The 24148-nt window shown below is 36.4% G+C and overlaps 1 protein-coding gene across 9 annotated transcripts in view; it reads right to left on the bottom strand.

Moving 5' to 3' along the window:
* Positions 1–2845: 2845 nt before the first annotated feature.
* The window catches only part of LOC125665551 (uncharacterized), a 48786-nt gene continuing 27483 nt past the window's right edge, over positions 2846–24148 (bottom strand). For all 9 annotated transcript variants that reach the window (XM_048898249.2, XM_056152298.1, XM_056152299.1 and 6 more), the window contains 13 exons: positions 23070–23217; positions 22306–22442; positions 20774–20909; positions 19065–19160; positions 16084–16223; positions 14604–14695; positions 14378–14462; positions 11388–11459; positions 9459–9554; positions 8358–8516; positions 7575–7670; positions 4993–5203; positions 2846–3106 (listed from right to left, as the gene is read on the bottom strand). In XM_048898249.2, the coding sequence (XP_048754206.1) occupies positions 3084–3106; positions 4993–5203; positions 7575–7670; positions 8358–8516; positions 9459–9554; positions 11388–11459; positions 14378–14462; positions 14604–14695; positions 16084–16223; positions 19065–19160; positions 20774–20909; positions 22306–22442; positions 23070–23217 (1491 nt within the window). In that variant the 3' untranslated portion in view covers positions 2846–3083. The remainder of the gene's footprint in view (positions 3107–4992; positions 5204–7574; positions 7671–8357; positions 8517–9458; positions 9555–11387; positions 11460–14377; positions 14463–14603; positions 14696–16083; positions 16224–19064; positions 19161–20773; positions 20910–22305; positions 22443–23069; positions 23218–24148) is intronic.

Here is a 24148-nt window from a genome sequence, read left to right as displayed (position 1 = left end):
TTTCTTCATCATTGGAAATTTAATGTATGTTGTAAAATGTATTTTTATCTATATTTAATTTGAACAAGTGTCCTTTTTTAGAGTTCTAATACTGTAAGAATTCTAGGTGAAAACATCTACGGAAGTATAGAATCTATAGGGTTACATACTATTGATAAACTGTGTGGGCTTCGTCAATGACTGTCACTCTATGTCGTGCCGAAAATTCGGAGTGCCTAAAAGATCTCTCCATTCGTCGTTTCCAACTAAAGCTTCAGGACTTCCGAATACGAATTGGTAATAGCCCTTAGATACGTCGTCTTTGCAACAATCGGACATTCCGACATATGTTGCACGGAAACCCAACCCTGTAAGCCGATTCACTTGCTCCTTCATAATGCTTAGTAGCGGGGAAATTATGACACATACAGCCGATTGTCCAAACACCACTGGCGAACTCTCATAGATGAGGGACTTTCCACTCCCTGTCCGTGTACCTACGAATACATCTTTTAGTTACGAGCTATAGAAAGCATACAGCGGCGTTAAAACCCCGCTGTATGCTTTCTATAGCTCGTAACTGATCTACCGTTAATTTTACTTGAAATACTTTCTCAACCTTTTCTTCCGTTGTCTCCGCCATACTTGTTTACATTTACTAAGTAACAGTATTATGGAAGCTGTCACCCGATTGGCTAGATTGTAAAGTTAAAATCCAGAACATCCGCTAGGTGTCGGCACTGCGGGCCACAGTTTTAGTGACGTAATCTGTCAAGGGTTTGTGGGGAGCGAAGCGGACTGAAAACGCTTGGCTTGCGAAGAGGATTTGTCAGCAACACGTCTCGATTTAAAAATTGATCTTACACAGAACATGCTCTCGTGTATTGAATCAGTTGAGAGACATATACCTATGTATGACATCCAGATCATTGTTGCTGAAGACATGGAAAGAAAAATCATGTCAGATTCTACAAAACGGGGTTCTCTGAATGTACCACATATATGCTTGGTTATTGAAGAGCACAGAAACCTACTTGGTTCACGATCATAAATTGGCAAAACTCGCCTCCCATCATCCGCCTATCGGATGTTTGGGGTCTGGAAAACATCATGAGCATGAATTGTTACTGTATTACAATTATGCCCTACAAAGTGTCACATTATTCGTCCAAATGCATTTTATGTATTATTGGGTATCATTCAGACTGAAATGTCAATAAATATGTCATTTTTCAGCTAGGAGGTTTCTAGAAACAATAGCAGAAAGTCCGTGACTATTCATTTTTAAAAGAATAAATTTCATTTGACACAGGATTGCTACACGTAGCCATGTCCCCCACCGCCGCAAACAAAGTTGAAGCACAAAAGTCCCATTATCTCCTGTAAAATTTGTTGAATCAACATGACGGCACAATATGATTAACTACATATGGTGACTAACAATCCTATAAAATTTGAACAAAATCCATTTAGCGGTTTCGGAGGAGTTGCGTCCACAAAGTGTTCCTATAGTGTAGCATGTACAGTTTCAACAAAGTCCCATAACTCCTGTAAAAATTGTCGAATCAAAATGGCGGTGCAATATGATCAACTACACATGGTGACTAACAATCCTACAAAATATGAACAAAATCCGTTGATCGGTTTCTGAGGAGTTGCGTCCACAAAGTGAAGTGGGATGGACAGACACATGGACACCGATATTTCTATGTCCCCTCTGGGTTGCGGTGGGGGACAAAAATACATGCGGGTATGAACTGCAACACTTCATGTCAGTATACTTCATGAAGCGTGTTTTCATGCCCTCATGAATACCTGTATTTATGCATCCTCTTCCCAGAAGGTGGACATATTGTTTTAGTGTGAATTCTTCTTCGGCTTTTTACAGTTTGTCCGAGCCAACCTTTCTTGTCTTTTTGGCATAGGCCTTTGAGATTTGGTATGTGGGTATACCATGATAAGACAGTGTGTCGCGTACCATTTTCGATTACTTTTGACCTTGACCTTTTATGTAAAGGTCAAATAATAGAATTTTTTGCTTTAGACCATAACTTTTCGGGTCTTTGATATTTGGTATGTGGGTATACCATGATAAGAGTGTTACGTGCCACTTTTTATTACCTTGACCTTTCGTGTAAAGGTCAAATAACAGAATTTTTGGGCTAAGCCTTTGATATTTGTTATGTTGGTATACCATAATAAGACAGTTGTCACGTGCCATCTTTATGACCTTTTATGTAAAGGTCAAATGGTAGAATTTATGCGGCATTTTTTTTTTATCCGGAACATAATTTCTTAAGTTATTTGTCTTTTGACATAGGCCTTTGATATTTAGTATGTTGGTAAGTTTAATTCACTATCACATGTTCACAACATTGTTCCTTCGTTGAACCACATATACATATAGGTGCCTGTAACTGTTAGGCATCGCAACTCTTAATTTTCCACTTTAAAGATGATCTCTATAAAATGTTTTTAAAAAACTATGGAAAATGGAAGGGTGCTCAAACATTTTTTTTCTATAGTCAATTCACTTTCATTTCTGTCGGAATTCCCTCGCTGAAATAGACGGAATATACTTCTCTGTGTACAGACGCGCATTGTTTGTGTACAACAGCAACACATTCATGAGGAAATGGTTATCATTACAATTAGTTGAGAAATTAAGAGCACAAAAACAATGGGATTATCATTATAGAATTATCATTCTACTATCTAGTAGACAAACTAAGTACAGTATATCCATAATGTACCTCATCCAGTGCTCTCACCGTGAGAGCTTCGTGGCAATTTTATATTGTCCAAGTCACATCCCAATCAAATCCAATATCGTGTCGATGTTTGAATTCCAAGAAATAACATTATCTTCGATTGGTTACTAAGCAAAGTATATTTATTTTTGTTGAACACAAACATCAAGTAAAAACATATCAAAAGTTCGAATAACAAAATCAAAATGGCAAACGTGTGTTTCTGCACAATGGATCCGCCAGGCGTTACCTTCCCAGAACTTTTAAGAAAACGGTTCCCTTGCCATCAATATGGTCAATATTGAGACCAAAGCTTGGATTTATGGATTCCAGTTCAAACTTTTTTTTTATTCGTCATCCTATCGCTACTTTTCCATCTACAGAAAAAAAAGGCGAAAATATCACTGAATTAGTAACGCGTACAAAGAGTTTTCGATATGTTGTACTTGTATTATACAGTTTCACAAACATACAACGTACTTGTTTTGGGATGCTTCAACACATCTTATATCAAAATGCGTGCAAACTCATTTATTAGAAGGTGTTTTCTTACAAAATCCCCAGTATGAGACCGCTAATACGCATGTACATAACCTACTGTCGTTCTTATAACAACATTTAACCTACTGTCGTTCTTATAACAACACGTGACCTACTGTTGTTCTTATAACAACACTTGACCTACTGTCGTTCTTATAACAACATTTACCCTAATGTCCTTCTTATAACAACATTTAACCTACGGTCATTCTTATAACAACATTTAACCTACTGTCGTTCTTATAACAAAACGTAACCTACTGTCGTTCTTATAACAACATTTGACCTACTGTCGTTCTTATAACAACACTTAACCTATTGTCCTTATAACAACACGTGACCTACTGTTGTTCTTATAACAACATTTGACCTACTGTCGTTCTTATAACAACATTTAACCTACTGTCGTTCTTATAACAAAACGTAACCTACTGTCGTTCTTATAACAACATTTGACCTACTGTCGTTCTTATAACAACACTTAACCTATTGTCCTTATAACAACACATGACCTACTGTCGTTCTTATAACAACATTTAACCTACTGTCGTTCTTATAACAACACTTAACCTATTGTCCTTATAACAACACATGACCTACTGTCGTTCTTATAACAACATTTAACCTACTGTCGTTCTTATAACAAAACGTAACCTACTGTCGTTCTTATAACAACATTTGACCTACTGTCGTTCTTATAACAACATTTAACCTATTGTCGTTCTTATAACAACATTTAACCTACTGTCGTTCTTATAACAAAACGTAACCTACTGTCGTTCTTATAACAACATTTAACCTACTGTCGTTCTTATAACAACATTTAACCTATTGTCCTTATAACAACACGTGACCTACTGTCGTTCTTATAACAACACTTAACCTATTGTCCTTATAACAACATTTAACCTACTGTCGTTCTTATAACAACATGTAACCTTCTGTCGTTCTTAGAACAACATTTAACCTACTGTCGTTCTTATAACAACACGTAACCTACTGTCGTTCTTATAACAACATTTGACCTACTGTCGTTCTTATAACAGTGGGACACTTCACGTGATGGAGCATACAGCATTTTGGGTCAGGCTTCTAAACAATCTTATGAAACAGGTTTTAATTTTGTTCTAAGTGCATGACCAATCACATTGAAAAATTGACATAGTGCGGTCACCCAAACTCACTTTTATCAAAACCATACAGCCCATTGACAGTGAGTAAAATTTGTATGCTTGATCAAACGAAGTGACACGCTTGAAAGACTAAGCTTGAGTATATTTTCAATTATCATTTCCTTTTATTTATGTTTATGTGTATTGAACTGTATATTTATCCAAACAGCTGTCCAGTACCTATAATTCGAAACAAACATGCACAAGTTCAGTATCATGAAAGGTGAAGATAACGAACAGTGATCAATCTCATAACTCCTATATAAGCAATACAAAATAGAGAGGTAGGCAAAAACGGGCCCCTGGATATACCAGAGGTAGGATCAGGTGCCTAGGAGGAGTAAGCATCCTCTGTCGACCGGTCACACCCGCCGTAAGCCCTATATTTTTCAGATCAGGTAAACAGAGTAATCCGTAGTCAAAATCAGTGTGACAAGAACGGCCTGACAATCGGTATGAAACATGTCAGATAGCATAGAGTTGAAATACATGTATAAATAATGTAATTTGCGTGCATGTCTCTGTGCTGGTGGCTTCATTGGATAACTTACCAATTAGGGCATCCAATTCATCATTTCCTTCCTTTATCACATTATCCTCTAAGACGTCATCAATATCGTCATCAGTCTCGTCTCCCTCTTCGATGTCTCCTCCTCCCTGAGATAATGAACGAATTCGTTCTTTGATCGAAGTATCCATGCGCGCGAGTTCTTCTTTAGCAGCAAAGTATTTCAAAAAAGTCAACGTGGATTTGTAGCCTTGCTGTGAAAGTAAAAGCAACAGTTACTACAATTTTCATTTATATTGGTAGAATCTTATAAATAAGACAAACACATAAAAATAAACAATTAGTTATTTTAAACATTTACTATCATTAGTATAGGTAGAGTGGTAATTTCCTTTGACAAGCGCCCGGCATTGGAAGTGAAATTCGGGGTATTTCTGATGTGGCCTTGTTTTGAACACAATTTATTGATGATATAATCAAAAGGAGAACATATTTGCAACTTTTAAAATATGACCTTGAAAGCGGACACTGAAGAGCCCTCACCGATGCATGATTACACAATTGAGACATTTGTTTGTGACGTCACAAACGGCGTAGGAAAACATAGTGTAATATCTAAAATTAAGGTAATGGGTGATATAAACTGGTACCCTGTTGACCTCGATTCTCTCGTGTACAACAGGTAAGTGCCAATTTTTGATAGCCAGGATTAGGGCTGTATCATTATCTCACGCGTATAACGAGATTTCCTTTCAAAACAACAACGACGCTAACTTTGACGTCACAGTCGACTACACTACACTACGAATATACAGTGAAGTATGAAGCGCGAAACTTCGTAACGTAGTGCAGTAGACTTTGTGTGTAGCATCACTCAGCGGGGAACCAGTTTATGGGTGATATCCACTGTATAAAGGAGTAGACATGTGAGAAAATGAAATATTTCTAGTAATGGTTTGTATAGATCGGTTCCTATATCTCTCAACTGATTTGATACGTAAGAGATTGTTCTGCATATATATATATGGTCAGTTTTTAAATCGAGACAGGCTACTGACAAACAAGTTGATGGTACAGGGGTTTCAACTGTCTCGTTTAAAGTCAGCATTTTGCAAATTCTAAGGTTGTTATAACGATTTAGTATGCCAATACTACCTATCATTAGGTCGAATGCTGTTCGACTTGTTTCATACCGATTGTTAGGCCGTTCTTGGCACACTGATTTTGACTACGGATAGCTCCGTTTACCTGATCAAGATATAGGGCTCAGGGCAGGTGTGACCGGTCGACAGGGGATACTTACTCCTCCTAGGCACCTGATCCCACCTCTAGTGTATCCAGGGGTCCGTATCTGCCCAATTCTCTATTTCGTATTCCTTATTCTTCATACGAGTTAGGAGATTGATCACTGTTCGTTATCTTCACCTTTTCTATCTCAAGAACATCGTTGGTCACACACTATTTGTGTTAATCAAACTGCGCATACATCTAATCCAATCTGATTAAAATCAGACACTAGCTATAGTGTAGCGATCTAAGTGAGCGGATCATAGGATTGACATCTAATCTTGGATATTGACAGGAGTACAAGTTTGACAGTAACACAACTTGTGGACATGTTTGACATTCGAGATCTCGCATCACCACGGAAGGTAGTGAGAACGGAAAGAAGATGGCGACATACATGTATTTCGGCTATTTATCATGTAGCATTTGTTTGAAGATTTATAATAATAAACTATTATAAACTAAGACATGTTTTTAACTGGGTTTTTTGTTGTTGTTGTAATTTTGGTTGATTGTTTGTTTTTCCCCTCTTCTGTTCGAATTTCTAATAACACGCGCGTGAAAACGATATCAGCCTTTGCGAGAGTAAGAATGGCATTCCGAAACATGGGTTCCAAACGCATTCAGTTTGCTAGCTGTAATAAACTCCTAGATGTATCTCGCCATAGGTGAAAAAAAAATCAACAACTGTACCAAACATGAATCATTTCTTAACATCAACACTGAATCAAGTTAGCATTTCCGAACTCCACATCTTTTTCATTGTACGATTGAATTCAAATGGGGTAAATTACCTGGCCACATAATTCCATAACATTGCAGACAGTCTTACGGAAAGGAAAAATAAACTTTTGAAACGTTCTGTAGGATTAAATACTTTTGAAAGCAGGCTGTAGCAGTGGTCTTTGTGGTTTATTTGCCTCCAAGTACAGACCTTTTAACTACACATGGACTTTTGCAAAATAGCAAATATCAATATGGTGGTTTTGGTTTTATACCGCTTAACGTTCCTCTCAAGATTTTTCCCCCACTCATATGGAGACGTCATTATTGCGGGTGAAGGGCTGTAAAATTTAGGCCTATGTTCAGCGCTTATACAGCCTTTGAGAAAGGAGGAGTCTTGTCGTGCCACAACGGCCTTGTGTTTGGGCGGTCTCATCCGAACCCTGACCGCGCCATTTAGTCGCCTTTTACGACAGGCAAGGGTTACTGTGGACCTATTCTAACTCACGGGACTCGAGATATTTTGTATCATGGGTGATATAAAACATTACTATTACCATAATGGAACAATGTATTTATATCAATTTATAGTTATAAATCACATGTAAAACTCACCGAGACAGCAAACTTCCTGTCGTCTTCTTCAAGCACAAAATCAGAAGTTCCCACGTGACCAGTGTTAATGCCTACTGTTCTGTCTAGATCCTGGTCCTGTCCAAAGCAAATCATTAATTATAAATCAATTGATTACCTCAACATTTAATTATAACTGGCTTATTAATTGAATATGTTACACGTGAAATGGAATGCTGAATACCTGGTACTCACAAGCACCATGTGATGACTATATTGATCTATAGGGCGTGTAAAACACGGTAACATGATAATGTTACTTTTACATTTTCTTTTACGTTTGCGTATATTCCATTATTAATGTGTAACATTTCTCCAGGTCTGGATTTCTTGAGGAAAAAATGTCAAAACTTGAATTTTACTCAAATTTTGACTGCTCAAATAGAAGAAAACTCAAAATTTACGTTTGATTCCCCCCCCCCCCCCCCCCGAGAAATCCAAGCCGGCTTCAGCATAGCAAATCACGTAAAGTTTAAGATATGTCAGCACTATAACATTGGTATCGGCACTATAAATGTACTAACATTGGTAAACTTTAAAATGTACTAACATTGGTGTCGGCAATATAATGTACTAACATTGGTATCGGCACTATAAATGTACTAACATTGGTAAACTTTAAAATATGTCGGCACTATAAATGTACTAACATCGGTCAAGTTTAAAATATGTCGGCAATATAAATGTACTAACGTTGGTAAAGTTTAAGATATGTCGGCACCATAAATGTACTAACATTGGTGTCGGCAATATAAATGTACTAACATTAACGAAAGCTCTTTTGACATTAGTTAGGAGAGCATTCTGTAATGTGTCAAAGAATTCGAAGATGCCATTGATGTCTCGTCTCTGGTAACCAAGGAAACGCTGCTGAAGACTGATTCCAGTGCCTTGTATAAAGTTCATTAACTCATTAAAGTTTATCTGGAAAAAAAATGAAAAACTTCATATTCAAATCTAAATAATGAATAACTGTATTTTATAAGAGAAATTTCAACCTTCATCTAGAATGTGCAATTTAAAAAATATACTTCTTACATTAAATAGTTAGTATTTGACAATTTCCCCCGTACATGAATAAAACGCGGATATATATTCTTCTAGTATAATTACAATGTTATCATAATGCACGTGTATTTGTCTAGTAAACCAGTGAATCATACAAACCTAGACTAACACAAAATCTCCATATTTACAATCACTGATCCTATTCTCTTATATTTCTTTTGAAATTGACATTGCTTGAAATCAACTTTGACAAAGAATACATGTTTGTGTCTGTCCGCGTAATCATTACCAAATTTGGGCGTCTTCAGGTCACATGATGTTTTGGGCTTTCTGTATATAAAGTAACGAATGGGTCAACGATATATTTTAGTTCTTAAATCTACTTCATTTAAAAAAAAAAAAAAACCCATAAAAATATGAATTATAAACTGCATTGCTTTGTTGTTTTGTCGGTTGATGAAGGTAGCAAGCATCGTAAAGAAAAAAAAAATTGTTCACTATAACCCGTTAGATAGCGCGGGTTATGATTCCTTATTATTATTTTTTTTTGCAATGCTTGCTACCTTCATTACCTGATAAAACAACATATAAATCATTGTCGCATTAAAAGCAGACTTCAAAGTCTTAAGTTGATAATTCGTCAGAAAAGTTTGCTAAACTAAAAAAGGTGAAAATAATGCATTTGGAGGGTGGTTTTCCCCTTTTGAACACCAAAATTAATGGTAGAACCCCCCCCCCCCCCAACCTTTTCAAAAATTCCTGGATCCGCCCATGATGTAACAATTAGTATTGAATATATACGACTATGTGCTGTTTATTGTATACGCCAGTACTGCATTCTCTGACGCTCCAACTTACCTCGCCGTTCCCATCTTTGTCCAGGAGGTCAAATGCCTGTTGTACAGTGCAGTCCTTACCAAACAACATTTCACTGCTCTTCTTAGAAAACTCCTCCTAAAATTGGTAATCATGAAATGTGCTTTTATAATTGTAAGTGTAATTAATTGTTTTAAAAAGGATGTAATTTATTCCAGCATCATTAAGACGCCTCTTTCAACATTCGAGAGATAATCTTCATTATGACGAATTGACAACATTGTTACCCCTCCCCCCCTTCCCTCCCGGCATTATAAAAATGATCAGACTTTTTAAAACATTTTAGTTCACATTATGGTAATATCAGTATATCAATTTAAAAGAAACCTCCCCCCTCTAAATAGGCTAACTCTGGAACATAATACCACTATACAAGAAATCATTTGCTCATTATATCGTCGACTGACAAGTTTCGGTGACCTTAGTGATAAATCGCGAATTCTCATTAATCACTTGGATTAGATAAATAAACAATACACCTACCTTTAAAGTAATTAAATTCCTATATTTTCATCCAAAAATTCCAAATCCATTGGTACGTTAATTGAATATATTTTCGTAACAAAAAACATGTCGCTTTGTGATCCTAAAACGGTGACATCACCTATTTCGGTGACCATTGTTAATATAGGCTTGCCAAGAGTTTGTTACTGTGAAAACGTATATACAGGAGGAATGTGCAACTAAACGTCAATTAATAAAATAACATAGTGTAGATTTCTAGCCTTTTGATATATTTTATATTAATTTGAAGGTTTGCTTGAAAAAGTAATAAGTAAATGGGCTTATTTTTGGGGTGCTCGTGTTGATTTTTTGCGTACTCTCCTTCTAGTGGTTCATTTTCGGAAGAAAAAAAAATGAAGACGTGTTCTGTGCATGTTTGCAAACACTACGGCGAAAATGATTACGAAATCAACACCCGGAAACGACAACGCGCGCACGTAAACAAAAGGTCACCGATTCTGGTCAGTCACCGAAATAGGGCAGTCGACGACATAACAATTTGCCAAATTATCTGCTCTTATAACTTGAGGTTTTTTCTAGTCACAATTTTGAATTTATGATTTTTTTTTTATATTGTAGTTTTTAGGATTGTGGCTTTTTTGTAATGTTTTATTAGTCACAATTCCATAGCATGAATTGCAGTATTGGGTTTTTAGTTTGTTATATTTCTAACTGTTTTATATGATTTTTTGGCATAATACTTTGTCATTTATTAGTTGATGAATTACCATTCTAATTCCTCAAACCATGTGATGTGTTTAATTGTGTCAAACAGAGCACCACCCTATCAGTTATCCATAAAGATGTTTCCGATTCATTTGGAAATCGAATTATAACAAAATCAAAAGAAAAACAAGTAAATTAACCCAAACTACTTGGCAGGGGAGGGGGGGGGGGTCTTGTTATGAAATAAACAAAACAACCATCTTTATGAATAATTGTTATGAATGAGGAAATTCCATTCCTTGGTGTTCTCCATAGCAAACACATTTTCTCAAGAAAGTGTACTATGCAATATAGTGATATAAGTGCAATATCATTTTATCAAGATAACGTATATCAACAGATGCTCTATCAAAAAAGATTGTTAACATCTACTAATTATATGACAAATGCACTGATATAATTATACCGGTATATAAGCATTTAGATACAAATGGGGTAGTGCATTTATGTCACATACCTAGTACTCAACCGTTTGCAAATTATTGTTATTATTCAATCGATCCAAGATGTCTCAAGATGTACCCGATATGTTTCGTTACTGATCGTGTTGTGAGCCCTTCAGATTGACGCATCATATGGCAATTCTGGTGATGTGTGGAAAAAGGGGTACTGAGGACTTATTCTAACCCGGATCCTCACGGGATTGTTAAATATGAAAATAAAATCACACCTAGTACTTACGTCCATAAAGGCGTTTCCTAATTCACTTCTACTAATGGTGTGGTCTTTGTCCAAGTTGTGTTTCTTCAACACCTATTAAATAAAGAACAAGTCTTGAGAATATGAAGGTTTGTTTGGGTTTTTTTCCATCTAAATTACAAGATCTGAATGCAGTACTTAGCCAATTCAAAATCAAAATTTGTCTGTGCCAGTTTCGTTTGAAATTCGAACGCGCAACCACCTACAGAAATCGAGCACTACCGATGATTAGTCATCCGTGCACGAATTATCGCACTATAAATAGTCTCAGAAGGTAAACGTAGCCCAAGACTCGGAAGGCTTCAGAAATGCATGCGTCAAGCAATCCATAATGGAAAATGATTTAATTTCGTATGTAACACGCAATTGGATTGGTTGAGCAACATACATTAGGTTCATTGGACGTCGTGGTCACCTGACTATCACCCTAGCGACGTCACTGACATTATCAAATAATATTCAGAAAATGACTAATGAAACTCAGAAAACATGTTTCAAAACAATTTCTGAAGTGAATGACATTTATGGAGAATAATGGAGATCTGGTTAAGTCTTAATACAGTTTTGAAACTATCAAAATATACAGAACACAAATATTGTATGGATGTTCATTTATCATCTGAAAATAAAAAACGATCTAGCCAGTATCATAAGACAGCACAAGCGGCTGATATATAAATCCCTATACGGTGACCATGTGACCTCCCGTTCCCTGTAACTAAACTAAAATGTAATTTCAAATGTAAAATGTACCTTAGCCATAGTCATGGATCAAGGACACGGCACATCATCCTGTCATCAGCAGAGATGTTCAGAAATAGTTTGAATTTTTACAGTTGTAACGCATTTTCAGTTTATGAAGCACAAAGCTTCATTCCTGGTTTTTGTTGTTTCATCGGGTGATGAAGGTAGCTAGCATTGAAGAAAAATGTAGAATCCGCATAATTTTTTCTGCAATGATTGCTACCTTTATCACCCGATGAAACAGCAAAGAAAGACATTTTACTCTTTATATTTTTATGTATTTTTTAAAAATAGAAACTAGATTTAAGTACTAAAATATCATATGGTTGATCCATTCGTTACATTACACTGTTCCAGCCACTGCACCATTCGATCTTGATGACGCTCCATATTTGGTAATGATTACACAGGTGGTACTAAAATGCCAGATCGTTCTAGTTTGCAACAAACATGTATTCATTGTCTGTGATGAAAGCAATATCAATTTCAAACGAAATATAAGAGAAAAGATTCAGTGAATGTAAATATACATGTATAAATCCCTAAGCAGTGACCACGTGGCCTCCCGTCCCCTGTTAAACAAGAGGCCCAAGGGTCACATCGCTCACCTGAGTCACTTGGCTCATATTTAAAGATTTTCCCTATATATTTGTATGCAAAACTTTGATACCCCCCCCCCCCCCCTTGTGACGCCATCCTCCCCTGGGGGCCATGATTTTAACAAACTGAAATCTGAAATATGTCAGAAACATTTCATGTAAATATCAGCTTTTCTGGTTCAGTGGTTCATGAGAAGATTTTTAAAGATTTTCCTTATATATTTGTATGTAAATCTTTGATCCCCTATTGTGGCCCCATCCAACCCCCGGGGGCCATGATTTGAACAAACTTGAATCTGCATTATGTCAGGAAGCTTTCATGTAAATATCAGCTTTTCTGGCTCAGTGGTTCTTGAGAAGAAGATATTTCCTATATATTTGTATGTAAAACTTTGATCCCCTATTGTGGCCCCATCATACCCCCGGGGACCATGATTTGAACAAACTTGAATCTGCATTATGTCAGGAAGCTGTCATGTAAATCTCAGCTTTTCTGGCTCAGTGGTTCTTGAGAAGACGCTTTTTAAATACATGTATTTATCCTATGTATTTGTATGTAAAACTTTGATCCCCCTTGTGGCCCCATCCAACCCCCGGGGACCATGATTTGAACAGACTTGAATCTGCACTACATAAGGAAGCTTTCATGTATATATCAGCCTTTCTGGCCCAGTGGTTCTTGAGCAAAAGGTTTTTAAATGACCCCACCCTATTTTTGCATTTTTGTGATTATCTCCCTTTTGAAAGGGACATGACCCTTCATTTGAACAAACCTGAACGTCTTTCACCCAAGGATGCTCTGTGGCAAGTTTGGTTGAAGTTGGCCCAGTGGTTCTTGAGAAGAAGATGAAAATGTGAAAAGTTTACAACGACGACGACAGACAACAGACAAATTTTGATCAGAAAATCTCACTTGGAAGGCTCAGGTGAGCTAAAAACTAAACTGCAAGAGACTTTAACCTTAGGACTCATTTCATCATCCTCATCATCAGCAGAGATGTTCACAGATAGTTTTATTTTTAGTTTTTACGCATTTTCAGTTCATGAAGCACAAAGCTTCATTCCTGGATTAGTGCTACCTAAAACATTATGACTTCATTAACATTTGACGCTTTTGCTAAAACATGGTTTTAATTAAAAAATGTAAACTTAAGGACCACATGATGAACTGAATCACAATAAATAAATCTAATGATAATTTATCATCATAATCTGCAATGATAGCCCTATGACATAGATTGTCATTAAATTAATTTATTAGATATGAAAGTAAAACGTTTCATAATATGAAGCATCACCATGAAGAACATTGATGATCACGATAAGACTATATTATGTACAGGTGATGATATGACCTTTATTTGACATTTGTCTAGACAGTATGGTCTAGAGGTTTTAAAATTCAGTCGTAACGAGAAAAGAATTGATAAATGTACGCAATAACCTCGTATATAACAACCAATATTCTCGTGATCTCGCTGCCGTAGCGCGTGCAGTATGAAGAGAAAAGCGTGGCAATTAATTCTCAGTACGCCGTTATTGCTCGATCGACGTGTTTCTACTTCAACAGTGACAGACTTAATGAATCTAACAGTTGTCTAGAAACAGAGGAATCTGACATCCAATTACCTTCAAAAACTCATCCACAGCCATCATAACTCTCCGATGTTCTCGCTTGGCTTTTTCCTGTACTTTTTTCTGCTCCATTTTCATTCTGTTGAAACAAAATATTTGTAACTTCAATGAATCATTTTAGCCATACCTACGAAGATAATCTATCAACAAAAAATAATGAAAAAATGGTGCGAGACATCGATTATTTGATCTAATAGATGTATCAGTAATTTTTTCTCACTTTGCTAGTTTGGTATTGGGACTTGGATCCAAATGTGCACCTATTCTTTTCTCCAACAGAAATCTGAACACGTCCTGCTCGGAATCTGCATACTACCAAGAAAAAATAACCACTTTATTTCAGACGAGAACATTAAGAAACTATGAAAAATCAAAATATTGCACCAAGAAACTAAGGAAAGTAAACGTACATGGCGTTTGATCAAAAACAGGGGTTTTCGTTGTTTTCTATGTGTCTGTTGTTAGTATGTGTACAGTCATACTATAAAAAGCACCATTTTAAGCAGGGAGCAAAGTTAGTCTAAATCTCAACAAGATTTTCTAGCATATTGAAGTTTGAAATGAGAGTAACTTAAAAAATCAGAAATCGACAAAACCTGTATAAAACATGTACTGGTATGCTCTAAGATTCTACTCCATCCAGGTGAAGAAACACTGTAGAACAGAGCACAAGGGTTTGTTTAATGAATGACAGTACCAGTTAGCAGTAGGTCGGTTATTGAATGACAGTACCAGTTAGCAGTAGTATGGGTTACCAGTAGGTTGGTTATTGAATGACAGTACGAGTTAGCAGTAGTACGGGTTACCAGTAGGTTGGTTATTGAATGACAGTACGAGTTAGCAGAAGTACGGGTTACCAGTATGTCGGTTATTGAATGACAGTAGGAGTTAGCAGTAGTACGGGTTACCAGTGGGTTGGTTATTGAATATCACTCGGAACTACTCGGATGTCTCGCGCACTCAACATTAACATACCCCCTTGTCCCAAAGATGCATCATACCAAATTTGAAAAAATGCAGTTATCAGGAAGAAGTTAAGAATGGTCAAGTGTTCGCGCACGACGACGGATGCTGAACAAATGCATTAGGTCATGTGACCTGAAATATGGACTTTACTGTTTTAGAAAGTGTACTGGTATGGAAATGAACCAGAACAACTCTATAATGTTTGGACAACTTGACCATTTCTGTACATTGCATCGGTTCATCACATGTATACGGATATGTCACGAAAAGGTTTCCGTATTATATGCTCGTCTCAAAGTCAGCCTTTGACTGTAAAAGTCAGCCCATTTCGCAAAAGTCCAGTAGGTCGGTTATTGAATGACAGTACGAGTTAGCAGTAGTACGGGTTACCAGTAGGTCAGTTATTGGATGACAGTAGGAGTTAGCAGTAGTACGAGTTACCAGTAGGTCGGTTATTGAATATCAGTACGAGTTACCAGTAGGTCGGTTATTGAATGACAGTACGAGTTAGCAGTAGCACGAGTTACCAGTAGGTCGGTTATTGAATGACAGTACGAGTTAGCAGTAGTACGAGTTAACAGTGGGTCGGTTATTGAATGGCAGTACGAGTTAGCAGTAGGTCGGTTATTGAATGACAGTATAAGTTACCAGTAGATCGGTTATTGAATGACAGTACGAGTTAGCAGTAGTACGGGTTACCAATAGGTCGGTTATTGAATGACAGTACGAGTTACCAGTAGAAAGCCTAGCGTTTTCATGGGGTCACCGTGAAGTCTGTTGAACCTTTTCCGTCTGTCTAACAGTTTGGGAAGTTCGTCCAGTGGCTGGAGCCTCTCAAGAAAACTGTCCGAGGAATTCATGGACAACCACCAGCCTTCATACAATGAAAAGAAAATTTGATATATACGACCACCAAGCAATCAAAAAGTTTTTTTTTTTTTAAATATACGACCACCAAGCAATATCAATACGCCCACGGGCCACATCGCTCAACTGAGTCACCTTGGCCCTGGTGTTGTTCAGCTGTTGTGATTTTTACAAAACGTTTTATCAATCTTTATTCCCATGAAATTTTTTCACCCCCATATTGTGGCCCTAAAGGATCACGACATAACTGAAAATGAATTCACATAATACGCATATGCTTCAAAACCAATATGACTAACATGATCTTGCTGTTTTGGGCAAGACCAATGTCACAAGGTCATAGATCATGGACTTAACATAAGAAATTTATACAGAAAATATGGAAGCTATCTTAAATAGTTCAGGATATATCAAATATGTAAGAGTTTGAAATTTAAGTCAAACTCCAAGGTCACACACCAAGGCATAACATGGTATTGTCATAAAGAATATATATACAAAATATGAAAGCCCTACCAAGAATAGGTTATGTTTTCCTAAAAGTCTGCCAAACTTTGAGTTCAGGGTCATAAAGTTAAAAGCCACGATATGAAATGAAAGTCCTTGCTATAAGAAATATATACTAGCATAAATAATATGAAAGATGCACCTAAAATAGTTCAGGAAATATTGGATACGTCAGATTTTTATTAAAAGTAGGTCAAACTTCGTCAAGGTCACAAGATCATGCATCATTGCATTACATTACATGAAAGGTCTTGCTGTAGGAATGTATATACAAAATATGAAAGCCCTAGCTTAAACAGTTCAAGATATATTTTAAAAGATTTCCCCATTATATCAAGATGTAAATTTTTTTATCCCCTATTGTGGTCCCATCCTTCCTCCGGGGGCTATGAATTCAACAATCTTGATTCTACTCTATGCCAGAAAGCTTTCATGTAAATATCCACTTTTCTGGCCCAGTGGTTCTTGAGACGAATTTTAATGAATTTCCCTATAGAATCGCATGTAAAAATTTGATTCCATATTGTGGTCCCATCCTACCCCCCCCCCCCCCACCCCGGGGGACAATGATTTTAACAAACCTTCATCCGCATTATGTCAGGAATTTGCCTGTAAATTTCAACCTTTCTGGCCCAGTGGTTCTTGAAAAGTAGATTGTTTAAATGACCCAACCCTATTTTGTTTTTTCGTGATAATCGCCCCTTTGAAGGAGTGACCTTCGTTTGTACAAACTTAAATTCCTATCACATTAGGATGGTTCGTACCAAATTTGATTAAGATTGGCTCAGTGGTTCTGGGGAAGATGAAAATGTGAAAAGTTTACGGACGGACAGACGACAGACAAAGGGTGGTTAGAAAAGCTTGCTTGAGCTTTCAGCTCAGGTGAGCTATAAAAGCAATGTTATATACGTCCAATAAAAAAAGCAATATTACATACGTCCACCAAGCAATAAAAAAAGCAATTTTTCATATACGACCACTAAGAAATGAAGAAAAAACCTTTTGTACACGTATTTACAACCAACCGCCTTCACACAATGAAAAGGCAATTTTACATCAACATTCATCAATATTAACATATTAAAAAGACAATTCTAAATCAATAACCACCAAAACAAGACGAACCACTCATCCCTGTTAGACGATCACAAAGAATTATTCATAAGAATCGTAACTCCCATCCCCGCACGTGATTAAACTTTAATGTTATTTTGCGTTTGATCAAAGGAAACGTGTTTGTTTTAAAACATGTTCATCAAAAACATTTTAGATTCGTTCTATATTTTGTTGATACTCCTGCTGGTAACAAGCTTTGATCTAAGCAATAATATGACGTGTTTAGAGTCACCCCAGTAGCAATCCTATGTGCTGATTCACATCTGATATTAAAACGATATCCATAAATTCACATCTGATATTAAAACGGTATCCATAAATTCACATCAGATATTAAAACGGCATCAATAATTCACATCAGATATTAAAACGGTATCCATAAATTCACATCAGATATTAAAACAGCATCAATAATTCACATCAGATATTAAAACGGTATACATAAATTCACATCAGATATTAAAACGGTATCAATAATTCACATCGGATATTAAAACGGTATCAATAATTCACATCAGATATCAAAACGATATCAATAAATTCACATCAGATATTAAAACGATATCAAGTAATAGCACGAACATGAGTAGTACTGTAGATTCCTGAATATACGCGAGCAATTTATTATCACGTAATTTCGTGAGAGGCGTCACTCGCGAAATAGAATTACTCGCTTTTAATCCTCTGTTGCTAAAATGCATGTAAGAACCCTTGATTAACAGATCACTCGCGAATTCATGTACACGCGATTTGACGTATATACGAATAATTTCGCCACTTGCGTATTTAATAAGGAATCCACAGTACTTTATCTATCGAACAGATCCGCTTAGAAATACACCCCTCCCATACAACATACATGTATATGCATGGGTTGTTTTTTTGTTGTTTTTTTTTTATAATTCAAAATTTTTAATCGATTAGCCCACCATAATCCCTAAGTTCAGTACGCAATGGTATGGCTAGTTTTGGCTTTTCGTGTTTAATTTATTGCACACGTTCAGACATTGCACATTTTTAGGAGTTACAGGTTAAATAATTTTTACATGTATGTTCATTTAGTGGTATGATATTGCATAACTTGTTGTGTTATAAGTACATAAAGTTTTCTGAAGACAGAAAAAGAAATAAAAATCCAGAAATATATGTAAAATAAAACGAAATCCGAGCCCACGGTAGCTGGAAAAGAAATTAATTCCCCAGCATTTATAATGTATTGACTTACCATCGTAACAATGTATTGGGTAGTTGCATATCACGCCACCGTCTACGTAAGTATTGGTCTCCCCATTGTAAGTGTAATTTGTAGCTTGAAACATTCCTGTAAACGATAGTAGTAAACGAATATAACATCTACACAGCACTGCTGACAATGGGGGGGGGTTGTTGTTGTTAAAGTGACTATTCTTTCACTATAGAAATCTGTAATTCCAGATAATATATAAACCCAGGATCTGACTATGGCGTGTAAAACGTTGCAATATTTATACTAATTCATATCAAAATTTTCGCATGTATATATATCAAGATTATTGAATTTAAATCCAGATTTTCACATATAAGTCATGATTATCGAATATAAATCCAGATTTTCGCATATAAATAACAATATTATTGAACATAAATCAAGATTTTCGCATACAAGTCAAGATCTGTATAAATATTGTAACGTTTTACACGCCATCTCCGAATTAACAATTTCACGTTTCATGACTGTAACATATATATATATATATATTATCCTTGTACTGCATGTACAGTGTACACGTGCATGATATTTAATTTATCGTATTTCATCAGGCACGCAGTAGTAAGGGAGGTGTGTGTGTGTGTGTGTGTGGGGGGGGGGGGTATCTCCAACTGCCCCCTTTAAAAACGATGCTTCGTATCTGCTTAAGAAAAGCATATGGATAATTCACAAGGTAGTTTGTTTTGACGCAACAGAGAATTTTTCACTCATGAAGGGGCGTCTACGGCTGAAGACAGTGGCGTAGCTTCCATTGAGGCAACCGAGGCAGCTGCCTCGGTAAAAAAAACCAACACCTTTTACGTTGTTAAAATGTCGATAGCTTCTGGGGGGCTGCGCCCCCCAGATCCCCTGCCTCGGTAATATTCGAACCCAAGCTACGCCTATGGAAGAACTACATGTATCACTAATTTTGATTTGAAGTATTTCAAAGTTTAGATCTACACGTGTGCATGACGCTTTCAAAAGTCGTGTTAGTCAGGATTCAGTATTGTATCAACACCTTCCGAGACACGTGACCTCCTATCTGAAAGACCCGTGACTTTTGTCTCTGATGCCGGGCACTTAGCGAAATAAGTTCTAGGGATGGCAATTTTTAATCGGTTGACCGGTTATTCCGTCGGAACGGTCGTATTCGGTTGCAAAATCCGTAATCGGTTAGTCGGAAGAAAAAATAAATGAGTATTTGAATGCAAGGTATCTTCAACCACAAATCCCCCAATCCATATAATTGAAAATAAAATCACTGTTGAGTACTGTTAACATTATTGCGAATTGTAAACTGTTTATAGTATGTATAGATCTGTTACACCTCGATTTGTCAACGATTAATCGGTTATTCGGTCGGAACGAGTTCCGTTTAACCGATTGGCAATTCTATATTCGATTGCCATCCCTAAAAATCTCTGTCACTACAATGTTAAACGTCATCGGTTTGACTCGACAGCCGGTGTCGAGAATCGAAACCGGATATTCCCAGTTATAAAGCGATTGACCTATAACAATTAACCGTTACATCGGTTGCTTCGAATTCAATATATTTCAAGCGTGTTGGGGGGGGGGGGGGGGATATATGCGAAACATTTACAAGTGAGAGATGCATTATAAAAAAAAAAATTATCTCTACGCTAGCTTGAATTAGTACACAATTAGTATAGAATCATAAAATAAACCTATGGAATTCTTACCGGGAATTGCCATAGACATGCGTACAGCCAGTCTAATGGGCATATCCGGTGTAGTTTTCACGTGACAATATTCCTCGGTCATATGATTTAGATTCGTTACAACAACACACAGTTCTTTTCCCGTCTTCTCATAGAGCTGCAAAAGACAAAATTCAAACTTTTCACTCACATTAAATGTATTAAAAGTCAGATTAAGCTCATGCTCAAATATTAATTTACATGTACAACTATATTGTTACTTCGGACATTCGGTTTTGAACGATTCCTGTTAAATCAGTGAGAATATGCAGTTAGAAAATAATCAACTGGGACGTAAATTAATGTTAACACCGTTTTGTATTTAAGGAGGTTTACTACATCGTTTTAAAGGGACTGGTTCACGATTTTTGAAAAAGACATTTTGCATTTTTGATGTTAAACATTAATAATGTAACTCATTTAATGTTGACAGCCAAAATTTTGACTTTCTGAATGCAAGAATAAAAGAAATATTTCAGCCTTAAATCTGTGTTATGTAAACAAAGACTCAAGTATTTTTATGTATACAAGCAAACCAGTGAAATATTAATTTTGCAATATAAAGTATCTTAATTTTGCATAGTCACAAATTTTAACTTTTAGATAACACATTTTACCCACAGAATGCTTGAAATGTGAAAGATATAATAAAATTAGATCGATATCCATTTCTTTCGAAAATTTCGTAAACAATAACATACCGCAATCTTTGTTTACAAAACAAATAATGACCTCTCTAAAATGAGCTTCTGTGATATAGTATAACCACAATTTTTATGCGAAATCGTTTAAACACATTAGACAGTAAGTTTTGATCATTAAAAGTGAGAAACAAAATTTTGGGGGAAATCGTGAATCAGTCCCTTTAATGGCTGACTTTCTTTTAAAATATAAATGAAAATATTGATATCAGCAATACTTGTATATTCGTTTTAGAATTACATATGCCATTGTCTAGCTGAGTAGGTTAGTGTGTCGACTGCTGAACTGTAGATCGCGGGTTCGAGTCCAGTATAGCCCCCCCCCCCCCCCCCCCCAAATCAGAATACTTCCTAATTAAACTGCAATTTTTGAGTAAATAAAGTAAATTTGAAAGTAGATATTGACGCTAAGCATATTCCTAAAAATAGATATTGACGCTGAGCATATTCCTTGTATTCCTAAATGGCATAGCATCAATTGGATCGTAATCGATGCATACATGTACTTGTATACTGCAAGTACTGTGTATATTATGAACATAGAAATACGGACTCGTTTTAATAACAAAACTTCACAAAGAAAATCATTAAATATTTAATTCTAAATAAACTTTGCCATCTCTTGTTCTAAAGATCCCCCATCTTGTCATGCCTAGGTAACTTTTTGATAATTATGTAATAGTGTTATCACAATATCTATTTACTGCATTATTTTGCCATTGTCCCGTAGAAGAAAAAAATCAAACAGGGAATAAAGATTATCATCAAACAACAGATTCTGTTACAGATAACAGACATATCAAATTTTGATACCTCCCCAAAAGTAATGTCTTTGTTCCCCATCGCTTGTTCCATCATCTCTCCAAACCAGTTGTAAATTCGGTTGCCCGGATTCCAGCCATAGCCAGACAATAGATTAGGTAACAAGCTAAAGACCCCGAACTTTGCATCTATCAAAAAAAAAATTGTCAAGTATAGAAATACATAACATTTAAGGAGGTAATCTACATATTGTTGTACATATCCTCCATTTTTCATCGATATCAAATATCTTTGGTGTAGCATTCCTCCTTTTTCAAAACACAAAGCAAAACTAAGAGGCCCATAGGCCGCAGTCCTCGCCTCATTCAATAAGCTATACACTGCAAGTAGTTTGTACTTAGATAAAACTTGGAACATGCAAATGTATTACTTTGATGATTCACAGGGATTCTAAAAAGTAATTGGAAACGAAACAATGAGAGACAACGGAGAAAGTACCGTAAGAGAGGTTCACTTGAGCCTTTTATGGCTCAGGTATGCTAAAAGTGACGTAATTAAATTCAAATTAAGTTTGTTTCAGAACAGACTGTTTGCTCATCCAGCCATAGTAAATTCTTACAATCACTGGATACAATAGAAGACAACATAATCTGTGTATGAATGATTTTGGTAGTTGATAACAAACGTTTGACAAACGAAACCTATTTACATTCTTCTCCATTTTAATTTATTCACAAAGGCTTAGTGGACTGCCAGTTTCAGACTTTAAAGCACAAAACAAGAAATCTGTCAATCAACTGTCTACTTCTTCTCACCTAGGAACATTTTGGACATATCCTGACTCAGGAAGCCTTGGATATCGCTGGAACTGAACCCCACAGCGAGCAGGGCTGCAGTCATGGCCCCAGCACTGGCCCCGGCGAACCGTTTGACTTGTTTCATGAGATTCAACTCCTCAAGCGCCTAAATGATAATGAATAAGTAATATTGATCAACTTCTTTTCTTTGTCATGACTGTCGAAAAATCAGAATAACGTATACAAGAAAACAAGTTGCTGTTCTTTTAAAAATGACTGCAATACGCGGACCATGTAAACATGGTTTCCCAACAGAAACTTATCAACCTGGTTTGAATCCCGTGGGGATCCGTGTTAAAATAGGTCCGCAGCTGTACCCCCTGCTTATATGGGGCGACTAAATGGTGTGGTCTTTCGGATGAGACCGCATAAACCGAGGTCCCTTGTCACAGCAGGTGTGGCACGATAAAGATCCCTCCCTGCTCAAAGGCCTAAACGCCGAGCATAGGCCTAAATTTTGCAGCCCTTCACCGGCAAGGTGATGTCTCCATATGAGTGAAACATTCTCGAGAGGGACGTTAAACAATACACAATCAATAAATCCTTAACCTGGTTTGAAATAAAAATGTACCTATAACAGTTTCAATCTTGAATCATGCAAATAATTATTGCTAGAGTTATAATGATATACACAACTGTATTATGGATATGAAAATATTTAACCCTTTGACTCCAAAATCAAGAGTTCTTCCTGTCTTGATAACAAAGCTACAAGTGAAGTATGAAATCAATGTGACAAAAATTGTGGCATTCTAGAGTGTCTAAAACTTTGTTTTTCTATGAAGTCACATAATCACCTTGACCTTTGACCTTTTGACTAAAAAGCAATAGGTTTCGTGAAGTATGACATATATGGAGCAAGAACTGTGAGCTGTAGAGTTTCTACAAGCCCAATGTTACACACCCACCCACCCACGAGCCCGTTATTATATACCCGCTTGCAAAAAAAAAAAACCAACAAAAAAACGAGGGTATAATAAAACACAGAGAAACTTCCGTCCCTCCCCGGGGTTTATTTAACTCACGACCTGCGGGAC

Source organism: Ostrea edulis, chromosome 10 (assembly GCF_947568905.1).
Source record: "Ostrea edulis chromosome 10, xbOstEdul1.1, whole genome shotgun sequence".
NCBI lineage: Eukaryota > Metazoa > Mollusca > Bivalvia > Ostreida > Ostreidae > Ostrea > Ostrea edulis.
This window is presented reverse-complemented; position numbering and strand designations above follow the sequence as displayed.